A 13,538-nucleotide genomic window follows, 5' to 3' on the forward strand; every position below is an offset into this window, starting at 1 on the left:
ATGTAATCACAACACTACGGTTGTGAGTTCGAACCTCTCCCATACAGGTCACAGTGCACTCGACTTCAATATTATTTTACTAGCATTGTCAGTTTCCTGGTGGTTTTACGGTAAATCTGGCTTACTCCACCAATACAATCTGACCGCCACGAAATAGCCCAAAAGTGTCGATTAAAAGTTACGTTATAACACCAACAATCAAATCATTATTAGTTTTAACATAATTCTACAAAGCCTATTATCTTAGTTTGAATTTCACTGTTTTTGGAATACGTAACTGAACCAATCTATTGATTTTGTGTCTTAAAAACAAACTTACAATCAACTTACAATCCGTCGAATGTTCGGTGTGTACTAATTGATAATTTGGTCTTAAATTCATGATTTTTTGTATTATTTATTAGAAGCGTTGAACTAGCTGACAGTAACTACTGATACCCTCAAAGCCTGTGCGTAGTGTTTTTTTGTTGTGATGTACAATTACCAGTCCAGGTCCACTCTGTTTTTCATTAGATGTATTTCAATTTGTATCCAAGTGATGAGTTAAGCCTTCACATTTTGATAAAATAATAACGATTAACAATTTTCGTACAAATAGAACTTCAAGATTAGCATTACGTCATAACAGAGCAATAAAACAAACATAATGCAAAAAAGAAAATAGTTTGTTTAATATGTCACGTTCGGTTTCCCTGGTTTAAAAATTGTACTATGTGTTTTTGTCAAATTAACTCTATGATATGGTACAAAAATCAACAGCAAAAATCGATTCGGTTTGAACCCAGGCAGATGAAACTTTGAAACTTTTGAAACTTTCATTTTCACTAAAGGCCTCACATGAGGCATAATAGTACAATAAATTTAACAAACAATACATTTAACAAACAACAGTAATGCATGAACTAACATATATATACATATGAAGTAGGCGTTTTATAATGTTTATATCATTGAAATAGCTCCAAATTATCTCCCTTTGGTGCAAAAAATCATTTTTTTTTCATTAAAATTGAAATATCTTTTTTAACTCATCGGTGACCTATATTTTTTTATCATTGTTTTCAAATAAGCTGTACATAAACTAAAAAAATGGAAAATTTAAGCGATTTCTGTAATATAGTTCTTGTTTTTTTTCGATATTACCTCAGTTTAATTCTTCTATTATTTCAACAGAAAATAGGACATAAACAAAAATGTATGATTCTGTCGGAGGCAGATTGTGAGCTTGAATGAACGATGACCCCATATTTTTATTTCATTTATAAAAAAAAATTAGCAAAATTCTATATTGATTTTTTTTTAATTAATCCCGCGACCATTTTAAAGTATCTGTGATAGCGTCATAATTAAATGTGAATGTGTTTCGTATGCCTACTATAATATAATGAATGCATATTTTTTTTAAAGAAATTTGCAATGAATGACCAAAACGTTTTTGTTTTGTCTCCTACATATTCTTCATAACTAGGATATTATAGGTAGCAAACGACCTAGTATCTGTATGCATGTGATCATACTAGAAAGTGTCAGCTATCAAGTACATTTTACGAATGCGTTAAGGTGGTATGGGCGTCTTTCGTCATCTTGGATTGTAAAAAACAGAGAATATAAGGTCCAGATTTTCAATCAAGTTAGAAAAAATTGATTCAGGAATGCAGATAATTACTGATTTTAAAAAACAAATTTATAAGATTTTAACTTAAAAAATTAATTTTACATAGTTTAGTGTAGATTATTTTTGCTTGATTTTCAAATGGTTCAAAGGTAACTCTGAAATAGTGCATTTTCTGAAGGAATCTACATGGAATTTTCATATTTTGCATTTTAGCCCAGAAAAAACGCACGGTGATCCTACCTTTGATTTTGATATTCTAAAAGCATTTTTCAAAAGCCATCTTCTCGTATTTTATTTTACAATTATATCATTTAGTTTAGCTTCTAATCACATAATGATGTTTTTTCTTGTATAATTCATACACAATGTGTCATTATGTCACAACCTGTAGCTTGAGAAAATGTGCGATGACCTATTATTCTTACTATATTTTTAAACATAAATCAATATATACTACGTTTCGGCAAAGTATGAACAAATTTTAACATTTTTTATTTTCAAACCAATACCACCTTAATTCCCATTAAGTAATACTAACGACATCTGAGTCAGTTCCTATAACCCAGTGGCGGATCCAGGGGGATGGGGGGGGGGGGGGGTTCCGGTAGTTAATATCCCCCTTGTTTATGGACGATCAATGCATTTGAATGAGGAAATATGGTTGGAACCCCCCTTTATCCTGTGTAAGGACCCCCTTTTAAAATGGCTGGATCCGCCCCTGTAATCTGTCATTACTCTTTAATTGTTATATGAAACGATGAAAGGAAGATTTTCAGGGGAGGAAAGGATGTTAAATAGAAAGTGAGAAACAAACAGAACACAAAAATTAGAAAAGAGAAAAGATGGAAAGACAGTCAAAATATCTAGAACAGAAATATAAAAGCTCTCTATGTTTTATGTAAACGGAGCTAATATCCTGTATAACGGTTTGTGCTTGACTTAAAAATTGTATTAAATGCCTGTACCAAGTCAGGAATATGACAGTTCTTGAACATTCGTTTTTGATACGTTTTGTTATTTGATTTTGCCGTGTGATTATGGACTTTCCGAATTGATTTTCCACTAAGTTCAGCGTTTTTGTGATTTTACTTTTTACTTTCAAGTCTTCATACTAGAACGTATATGATAAACATATAGTAAACACCGATATAATTATATGGTGTCATGGAAATTATAGTTATTGTCACTTAGATTTTAAAAACACTTTCGAATGTCTAACAGTTAGTCAGAGTAAAATTGTTGTTATAAAACAGTATGCGTCTAATTTGATACAGCTTTTTTATTTCTTATACCTTTATTTCTTTTTCGTGTTTCTTTTTTGGGGGAAGGGTTTTTTTTTCTAGAGGAGGGGTGGGAGAAGGATGGTTATTACTTTTTAAAAGTACATAGTAAAACATTCCATTTGTTTATTTTAAATGGCCTTCTTAGATAAATCAGCTAAATCCAGCACTGTATCAGAGTGTCATGGCTATGCAAACAAACTTAACGCGGGAGTGCTCTTTCTTCACTTATATCCAATGGACTATATCCAGCTAGTGCAAAGAAGTTAAATGTACTAAAGATAAGATAATTGAAAATATGTGCAACACAGATAATAAGTTCCTCAATTTTGAACAAGGGACACGTAGTCTTATCTAAAACTATTTAATATGTTACACCATATTTCTTCATTGATTTTTATATTGTGAACGACAAAGATATTTAACGAGAATCTCGTATCATCCAACCGATTTCTATTTTAAAATGTTGATGTGTAAAATTGGATTTTAAGAAGTTTAAAAATGGAGAATGTTACGAATGGCACAGAGGAATATATAAATAAAACTACTAACTTTGACATCACATTGATAATCGTCACGTCCTTGCTGTCCGTCATAGGTGCGTGTCTGTTATTCATACTCACATTTCTAAGATGGAGGGGCGGGGAGTATATAAATGAACCCAAGAGATTGCTGGTATGCTTAACAGTTGCGGATTTGTTCGTTGCCCTTGGTAACATGTTTGGCGCAATTCGTTTTATTGGATCTATGGATTATAAATCAGTTAATTCGATAGTAGCGTGTCATACTGGGCGCGACCCTTTATGTATTTTTCAGGCTTTTGTGACAATTATGTCAAGCATGAGTTCGTTTTTCTGGACAACTATAATTGCGTTTCACCTATTGTATCTGACGCCAATGGAACCGTCTCACAATGGTTCTACAGTAAGAATTTACAAACGAACTATTTTTTACCACTTTATTAGCTGGGGCATTCCAGGTAAGCACTATCTATTACAAAAAACCTATTCATATAAAAAAAAAGAAGATCATAAGGTATGATTCCCAATGCATGCATGAGACAACTTTTCACGAGAGGTCAAATTATACAGAAATAAATAACTACAATGTATAGGTCATAGTACGGTCTTGAACAACGAGCAAAGCCCGTACCGCATAGTCAGCTTTAAAAGGTAACGAAAAGACAAATTTAAAACCATTCAAACGAGAAAACTAACGGCCTAATTAATGTACAAAAAAATGAATTAAAAACATATATCATGTATCACATCAAAACCGACTACTAAATAGCAGAATCCTGATTAAAGACAAATACAAACATACATAATGTAACATTACAACATAAGAACGTGCTGTAAAAATCCGTTGAAAAAGACTCATCAGATATAAATAGAAATATACTGAGCCAAAAAAGTTTAGCAACACATTTTTCATTGAATTTTTTATTTTCTACAATTTTTTTTTTTAAATATCATTGATATAATCTTTAGTTCTACCTGTCAATTTAAACAATCGTCCATTTGATTGATTTCGTACCATTTAAGCTTTGCACGTGTAATCGATGTTTTACCTTTTTTACCTGTACCTTAAACACTGGTATTAAAGAGATAATAGTAACTGCAATTACGATTATCCCAATATGGCGACGGTAGATATAGGTAAAATCTTTACACTCATTTTTCTTAAATGTAGCATGCTTTTGTCAATAGTTACTCAGCTGCAAGGTTTATCTATACCATTACATCATATTTGAATCGTAACGGTGCACTGGAATCGTCTGAGCGCTTTGAAAATTGCCGTTGAAAAATTCGGTATGATAATCTTAACTCTATGGTATTTTTCTTCTTTGATAATCGTAATTTTCTTTATCGGATAATAGTAACCGAAACATAATAAATGTGTCTTTCAGCATTTCAATGGTATTAACAAGTTATAACAACATTAGAGACGTCCTCTCCCACTATAAATATAAACACAAAGTAAATTAGATAATGGCGAAAAGAACCCACAACATAGTAGTAATGCATGTAATACATACTTCAAACAAAAATTAGAAATAAAAAGAAAAAAGAAAAAAAAATACAATATAATAAGGAATAATAATGAAACAACTAGACTGAAATGAAAGGTTGTAAAGTAGAAATTTAGAATGTTAATTGATTGTTTTAAATCTTTGTGTTATTCTGATACATACATGTACAAGATTGTACGGACTCAAAAATGTCTTTGTTTTGCTGAAAAGAAAGGTCACCCTCACCAGCTAATAGAAGCTCAATGGATATAGCATAACTTTCTAATTTTGAAAACAATATTTCTCTGGCTTCGTTGTGAAGAGCGCACTCTAAAAAATAGTGTATACTATCCTCAACAGGGTGGCCACAGCTGCATGCGGGACTGGGTTTAATATTAACACGATGTAAATCTGAATATAAAGAACTGCACATATTTCTCAAACGTGTATGAATGATATTAAGTTTTCTATCTCCACAACTAAAATAGGAAGGTGGTTGTATCAATTTGGACTTCATCTTTCGTTTAAAAATATTTATGTTTTGGACGTACGTATGTCAAAGGGGGTGGGGGGGGGGGGAAGGCTATTCCATTCAAAAGTAGTGGATGGGGAAAATTTTCTAGTTATGTCTAGTCTATAACCGGGTACTACATAACTATTACTGTTTCGCAAATCGTAGTTAGATACTTGACCAACAAGCGGGGGCATTAAATCACAGAGATAATCAGGGGCAGTCCCATTATGTAAAGAATAGAACATATTGAGCGCTCTGGATTTTCTTCTGTCCACAAGCAATTGCCAGCCAGTTTCAAAATATATAGCTTCCCGACTAGCAAACACGGGCAGCCCAGTTACTAACCTCCCTGCTTCTAACTGAACATGTTCTAAATTGTCGGCTTCTTGTTGAGTACAACCATCCCATAACTCACATGCATATTCCATAACGGGTCTTATAAAAGTAAAAAATATACGAGCAAGATAATTTCTATTCAATACATATTTCTATTTTTAAGAACATTTAATCTCGTGCTTGCACACTTTAAAATATTTTCTATATGTGTATGGAATTTACCACTGGAATCAAAAGTAATCCCTAAGTGTTTATGACAGGAGACACATTCTACTAATTGGTTTTGAAATTCTATTTCAATATCATCTGGGGAAGTATGGCAGGAGAATATCATAGCCTTTGTCTTATTAGGGTTAAAGTTAAAGCCAATCTTTAGACCATACTGAAAGTTGTTCTAAATCGCTGCTTAAGACATCCTCTATAGTGTAAGGGTTATTGCTGGAATAAGAAAGAGATGTATCATCAGCAAACAGTTGAGTTAGACTTGTCAAATTAATTATCAGCTATGTCATTTACATAAATAAGAAATAGTAGGGGACCTAATATAGAGCCTTGCGGAACTCCTGCATTAGTATTATCAAATGGCGATTAGGCATTTGAAACAAAAACGCTTTGTTTTCTATTTGAAATATAACTTTCAAACCATTTATACAGATTTCCATCAATACCATACGCTTTTAGTTTTATTAAGAGGCCACTATGCCATACCCTATCAAAAGCTTTCGAGGTATCACATAATATAAGAGATGTTATACAGCGATCATCAAGTGACATGCATATCCTATAATAAATTTCTATTAGCTGGTGAACCTTTTGATATATACATGTACCTGTTAAAGATACGGAAAATGAAGCAGCTGTCGAGTCAGCTATTGTGGTAAGTAGATATTTTGATTTTTTTCAAAGTTTCAATGTTGTGTGCGCGTTTAAGTCCGTTTTTGTTTTTGTTTTTTTAGGGGGAGGGGGAGGATGGATTAGCTATATCCCATATCCCAAAAGTGCAATCCTTTCAATTCATTGCTCAAAATGAAAGTCACGTATACCACATTTTCATATGTCATATATATGTTTTGCCTCCAATATCACGTTTATATTAAAATTCTGCGCGAAATGAACAAAAGTTTCCGTCAATATTATAACTTTATAACTGCATTATCGGATTTAACAGTTGATACTTTTATCAGTAGATATGAGTGTTCATATTTCCCTTTTCCTTATAATTCAATAAATTTAGCCGTCCATTTTTTCCCCTTTGATTCCCTTTTTTCTATTTTATACTGATATAATATATGATTTTTAAATTTTAATTCAAATGTTTTGATCAAATACCCATGTATTTTAGGACGTTTTTTTTTAAACAGTGTGGATGGTAAAGGATCTAAAATAGTTACAGTTTATTGTTACTATTGTTTATTGTTACTTTTGTTTATTGTTACTTTTGTTTATAGTTACTTTTTTTTTTCTTTTTTTTTTCAGCCTTACCTATAGTCTTAATATTAAGAACTTGACGGACTGAAAAAAACACACACAAATATGTATATTGATAAATTACATCAGAAGGCATAACATGTACACCATCACAGTCGGAACTTGTTTAATTACAAAGATTTTTATAGATTTTTCAACAAATATTTTGTGCTTCAGAAAAATGCATGACAATTAGGTTAGGTTAATTTTTGTTTTCTTTAATAGAAAATAACTTTTTATATGGCAAGTATGCAAATACAAAAATGTTCCTTGTTTAGTACCTTCAATATTTGTCTCTACAATATCTTCCATGCATATGTATGCATCATACTTTTCCTATACCGAGTATTTATGAATTTTTGAATTAGTTTGTTTCTAATATTGCGGAATATGCGTTATTTTATTCTCCACTTTGCAGTCATTCTTTGAATAAGTATTTCTTGTAAGACAATTTAAAGCTACATCAACTTCATTTCTTCATTTTCGGGCTTTTGGCCAAACTATAAGAGAACACAAATCCATGTTTGTCTCCACGTTACTTAATTTCATAATACACAAAAATCCCAACCTTTCTCTATTCTTATATAGCATTAAATGTTTAAAGGATGTCATATTGGTATAATTCAAAAATAAATTTGTGTTGTTTATTGTCATTTTCTGAGATATCGAAATTTCAGTGACAGTCATGAAGTAGCTAAAATGCAAAAAAAATATGGTATGACTAACAACGAGACAACTTTCCACAAGAGACCAACATGACTCAGATATTAACAAAAATAGGTCACCGTAAGGCCTTCAATAATGAGCAAAGCCAATACCGCATAGACAGGTATAAAAGGCTCCGAAATGACAATGTAAACACTTTAGACGAGAAAACTAACGGCATTATTTATTAAAAAACTAAATTTTATGATATACTAGTATGTAGATATAGGAAGATGTGGTGTGAGTGCCAATGAGACATGCAACTCTCCATCCAAATAACAATTTATAAAAAGGTAAACCATTATAGGTCAATGTACGGCCTTCAACACGGAGCTTTGGCTCACACAGAACAACAAGCTATAATTACTAGTGTAAAAAACAATAGCATAACATCACAACATAGAAAAACACACGTTAAAATATCAATTAGCAGACTTAACTCAATCAAAAAACATAAATTAATACACATATGTAGCTGTTTTCCTAAGAACTGTTAATAATATATGCATAAAAAGAAATGTCATAAGATGTTGGAACGTTTCGTAAACAATTCATCGACATAACTTCATTATATGCTATCAGATATATGTTTTTAGTGTCAATATCAATAAAACACTTTCCAGTTACGATTATCTTTCCATTTTTAAATACCATTATTACGATTATCTTTTTTTCCGAGTTACGATTATCATCCCGAATTTTTCGACGGCAATTTTCAAAGCGCTTAGACAAATCCAGTGCACCTTTACGATTCAAATATGATGTAATGGTAAAGATAAACCTTGCAGCTGAGTAACTATTGACAAAAGCATGCTACATTTAAGAAAAATGAGTGTAAAAATTTTACCTATATCTACCGTCGCCATATTGGGATAATCGTAATTGCAGTTAGTACTATTATCTCTTTAATACCAGTGTTAAAACAAACTTTAACAATTTATTTTTTCACTGACGTTCATTCAGAGATACATCATTTGTAAGAAAAACACACGAAGGTTAAGAAAAAATGCATGGGGCGTCGACCAGGCCTCCCGGAAAATTATTGGGATAGTTTATGCTAGAATGAGTGTTGCCGACGTAGCGGCTCGATTTTAGGTGCATAGGGCAACAGTTTGGCGACTAATAAACAGACATCGACAAATTGGAACTTCAATAAACCGAGATCTGGTAGACCTAAAAAAAACTAACACCAAGGGAGGAGCGCTTCCTTCGATTTACGTCTTCACGTGAAAAGTTTATTCCGGTCACACCTGTAGTCCACAGACTCAGGGCAGCTACTGGGGTACGTGTTTCGGTTCAGACGGTCAGAAATCGCCGTCACAGACTAGGGATACATGCACGAAGACCACATAAAGGAATGGAGCTTTCACCCAACCATCAACACCAAATTAAGGCTAGTCTGGACAAACCGCCATTTACGCTGGCTTAACAGGGACTGGAGAACAGTGTGTTTTACAGATGAATCCCGCTTTACATTAAAGTTCGCCGATGGTCGAATACGGGTATTACGGGGGTAAAACAAATTTAGTGATCGTTCGTGGGACATTGAATGCCAGGAAATATCTTCACACCTGTTGTTCTCCCCTTCTTTGCCCAGCATAATCATAATGGATTCCATTTTCAACATGACAATGCAAGACAACATACCGCTAGCCTAACGATGAATCTGTTCAAAACGAACACCATTAACGTTCTTAATTGGCCAAGTCAATGCCCAGACCTCAATCCAATCGACCATGTTTGGGATCTGTTGAACCGACGCATTCGTGAAAATCACGGTGAATTCCAAAATTTACAAGAACTTGAAAATGCACTGATTAGAGAATGGAATGCGATTCCACAACGACAAATTCGAAAGATACTCAATGGAATGCGAAAACGCTGCCAATCCGTCATCGATGCACGTGGAGCATGGACAAGATATTGACTTTTAATTAAATTTACTAACAACACATTTACACACTTTGAACATTCTGATCAGGTACTTGTACATCAAAACAACAAAAACACTAAGTAAACTTTAAAATCTGAAAGAACTTACGTATGTTTATTTGAATAACAAACATATATGATTCATTACATTAGTAAGACTGTTAAAACAAATACCTAGTATTTGTTTTTGGTCGAATTTGCGTACCAAATTAGCCATCTAATGGGAGTTATCTCTAATCATAGTTGAAAATACAAAGATGAAGAGATTTGAAAACCAAATGATTGTTAAGAACTGAAGAAATTACTGTTTATATACATGTACATAATTATACAGAAATAACACGTTTTTTGTAAATAAAGCACATATTATTTCCATTCCTCTAAAAACTTTCATACATGTATACTTGTAATTTTGGTTGTTTAGTACAATCATACGGAAACGTAAATATACTAGCGCCACACTTGTTTAATGATTATACCGCAAACTTATGAAGATATGAACAAAATTGTGTGCTTCCGTACAGTAAAGTAAAATTGTAATTCTTATATTTACAGCCGCATTGTCCATCACTGCACTGAGTAAGAACTTGTTAGGTTCAGACTTAACTGTTGGTTCTGGTGCTTGGTGCTGGATATCAGCGTGCCTATCGCAGACCGAGAGAACTATCTGGATGACGTTAACCATGAAAGGATGGGAAATTATGATGTATATTTTATGTGCACTATTCTATATTCTGCTAAAATGGTCTCATTGTAAGGAATACAGAAAGGTGAAAAAGGTACGTGCACATGATTCTAAAAGATATTATACTATTCGAAATAATTAACCAACCTTAGCCTAAAAATGTTTGCACCGACTTCAAGCTAGCAAACTAATTATTACTACAATACTGAAATACTTTAGAAAACTAGATTAAAATTATGATATTATAATTATTTTTTTACGTGGGTGAATTTTTCATCGGGGAGTCGCACGTTAGACGCGGGCGAGCTACCGCGGATCTCTCGACGATCCAGGCCGGCAAACTATACCCTCGGTAAAATCTCTTATAAATGGTTTTGCCAAAATATTTAGCTCAATTTTAAATAACAGAATTATTAAATATATGGAAATCAAATTTAGCCAGGAACAATTTGGATTTCTTCCTTAATTAAGAACTACAGATTGTCTATTTGTATTTAAAACTTTGATAAAAAAAGTAGGTACTCTTAATTTCATTGACAAAAGTCCACCTGATAAAGTACTAAATAAATTTAATAAGTTATCTTTAGGAGTAAAAAAATGCTCTTGCAATATAGCTGCTCGATTTGAATTAGGCAGCTACCCTATTGATTGCTTTATAAAAAGACAAACTCTTCTTTTTCATAGACTATTAAGGGAAGAAACTATAGCCCCTTACTAAAAGAGACACTACATTTGGTAAAATATTTATATAATGATAAAACATAAGATTTACAAGAGAATAGCAAACTCCAACTTTTTAAAAAAATAAAGAAAAGCTATAACTTTGAACCATACCTACTCTCAAAACTTTGAATATAGATAACTAATTTCTAAATTTCGAATAAGTGACCACTGCTTAATAATAGAAACTGGAAGATACAGGAAAATTCCCAGAGATTTAGGACTACATGTATGTACACATTGTGATGTACTATATGATGGGTTTCATTTCTTTTTTAAGTGTAAAATAAATCAACAATTAAGAAAAGAATTTTTAAATGAAAATAAATATAGTAACTTAAATGATATAGATAAATAAAAACATATCCTCAATCCTGAAACAAAACAGGACACTTGCAAATTAGGCTCCTTTTAAAAAAAAAGTCACTAAGGCTGAGGGCAGGGAGTCCTTGATATGATTTGAATCTCTTATATATATTGATTTAAAGAAATACAAGGATTATAGTTCAAAGTGTCTGCATTGTTTATTTTCATTGTTTTATATATGTAAACTGTATATTATGTATAATGTTTTAAGCCATTGGCCTATATGGGCGTAAAGTGCTTTTCAATAAAGTCTAAATTAAAAGAAATGTCCCGGTGATTTGTGATACTATAAGTCAAATTTGAAATTCGTTAACATATAAAAAAGAAGATGTGGTATGATTGCCAATCAGACAACTATCCACAAAAGACCAAAATGACACAAACATTAACAATTATAGGTCACCGTACGGCCTTCAACAATGAGCAAACCCCATACCGCATATAGTCAGCTATAAAAGGCAATGTAAAACAATTCAAACGAGAAAACTAACGGCCTAATTTATGTAAAAAAATGAACGGAAAACAAATATGTAACGCATAAACAAACGACAACCACTGAATTACAGGCTCATGACTTGGGACAGGCACATACATAAATAATGTGGCGGGGTTAAACATGTTAGCGGGATCCTAACCCTCCCCCTAACCTGGGACAGTGGTATAACAGTACAACATAAGAACGAACTATAAAAATCAGTTGAAAAAGGCTTAACTCATCATATAGACAACAAATAAAAGTGGACGTGGCCGGGTACTTATACATCCCGAAACAAAAAGACACAATGAACATATCTGAGAGTACTCGCAGTTATCTGACAACTAGTTCAAAGCCATTAACAACTGATATAAAAATCATGCCTCAAAGACTAAGCAATCCAATGGATTTAGTGTAAAGGCGTCAACATGTATATTGATATAGAATACATACATTATAATTGACAGGTTTAAGGAACGTGAAATAAAAAAAGAAACCATACACAGACATGGTAACATAGAACAGGGGTTCTAAATAGTTAAAGCTGTATTATGTAGGATCATGCAACATAAGATAATTACTTGATTCAAACTGATTGCAATTTAAATTTTGATATCAAATACTAGTACGAAGATGTATTCAACATTTTGTAAACAATTAAAATCAATATTTTGTAGGTTGAAATGATGACTGCTGGTATAAATGCTCCAAGATTTATAAGATTACAGAGCGTTCCTGACAGCGAAAGAAAATACACGAAAGTGGATAAACGGTTCATGTACTTATGGCTAATAGAGTTATTTCTCAGAAGCTTTGGAACAGTAAGATTTGTTATGGCTACACTCAAAAGACATACAGGACATGCGTACACATCTTATGACAAAGCAGATACAGTACTTTTTCATTTTCAGAACTTTGGAGATAGTGCTCAGGCGTTGTGCTCGTTCATTGTATTTTGTGCGTTTTCTGCTAGAACTCGGGAGTTAGTTAGAGTGAAATGTGTTGGAGGCTGTGTAAAACATGACGATGAAAGTGTATCATTATTGTCGAGTGTTAGTTATAGAAATGATTAATTGGTAGTCATGTAAAATAAGTAGCACTTTGTGTTGTGTTTTTTTGGGTTTTTTTTTCAGGGGGGGGGGGGGGTCCATCATTTATTTATATGTTTTCTTTTCCCCCCCATTAATGCCTTATTTTTAAATTGCTAACATCCCATTCTCTTCTATTCTTTAAAACATATCTTAAAACATGTACATCATGTAGAAACATTCATATCTTAGAGTGGTATAATCAGACTTTTTAGGCACAAATAAGAAATACTAGTTGGTTTTACTTGTATTGATTCTAAACTCCATTTTCACATAAATCTCAACGTCATAAGTAGCATGACGTTACAATACATACATAGCGGTACCGCGAACGTCTAATGAAC

General features: G+C 32.6%; 1 protein-coding gene across 1 annotated transcript; it reads left to right on the forward strand.

Annotated features, from left to right (window-relative positions):
* Window positions 1–3,351: 3,351 nt before the first annotated feature.
* Window positions 3,352–13,218, forward strand: LOC134693127 (G-protein coupled receptor 157-like). Its single transcript, XM_063553834.1, has 3 exons — window positions 3,352–3,874; window positions 10,416–10,639; window positions 12,784–13,218. The coding sequence occupies exons 1-3, from the start codon at window positions 3,397–3,399 to the stop codon at window positions 13,177–13,179; spliced, it is 1,098 nt and encodes a 365-aa protein (XP_063409904.1). The 5' UTR covers window positions 3,352–3,396; the 3' UTR covers window positions 13,180–13,218.
* The last annotated feature ends 320 nt before the right edge of the window (window positions 13,219–13,538 follow it).

This window comes from Mytilus trossulus, chromosome 12 (genome assembly GCF_036588685.1).
Source record: "Mytilus trossulus isolate FHL-02 chromosome 12, PNRI_Mtr1.1.1.hap1, whole genome shotgun sequence".
NCBI lineage: Eukaryota > Metazoa > Mollusca > Bivalvia > Mytilida > Mytilidae > Mytilus > Mytilus trossulus.

Coding starts and splice junctions, on each gene's coding strand:
- LOC134693127 (XM_063553834.1), top strand. CDS start 3,397: ATGGAGAATGTTACGAATGGCACAGAGGAATATATAAATAAAACTACT. Junction 3,875..10,415: donor TATTAGCTGGGGCATTCCAG/GTAAGCACTATC, acceptor TTATATTTACAG/CCGCATTGTCCATCACTGCA. Junction 10,640..12,783: donor AATACAGAAAGGTGAAAAAG/GTACGTGCACAT, acceptor AATATTTTGTAG/GTTGAAATGATGACTGCTGG.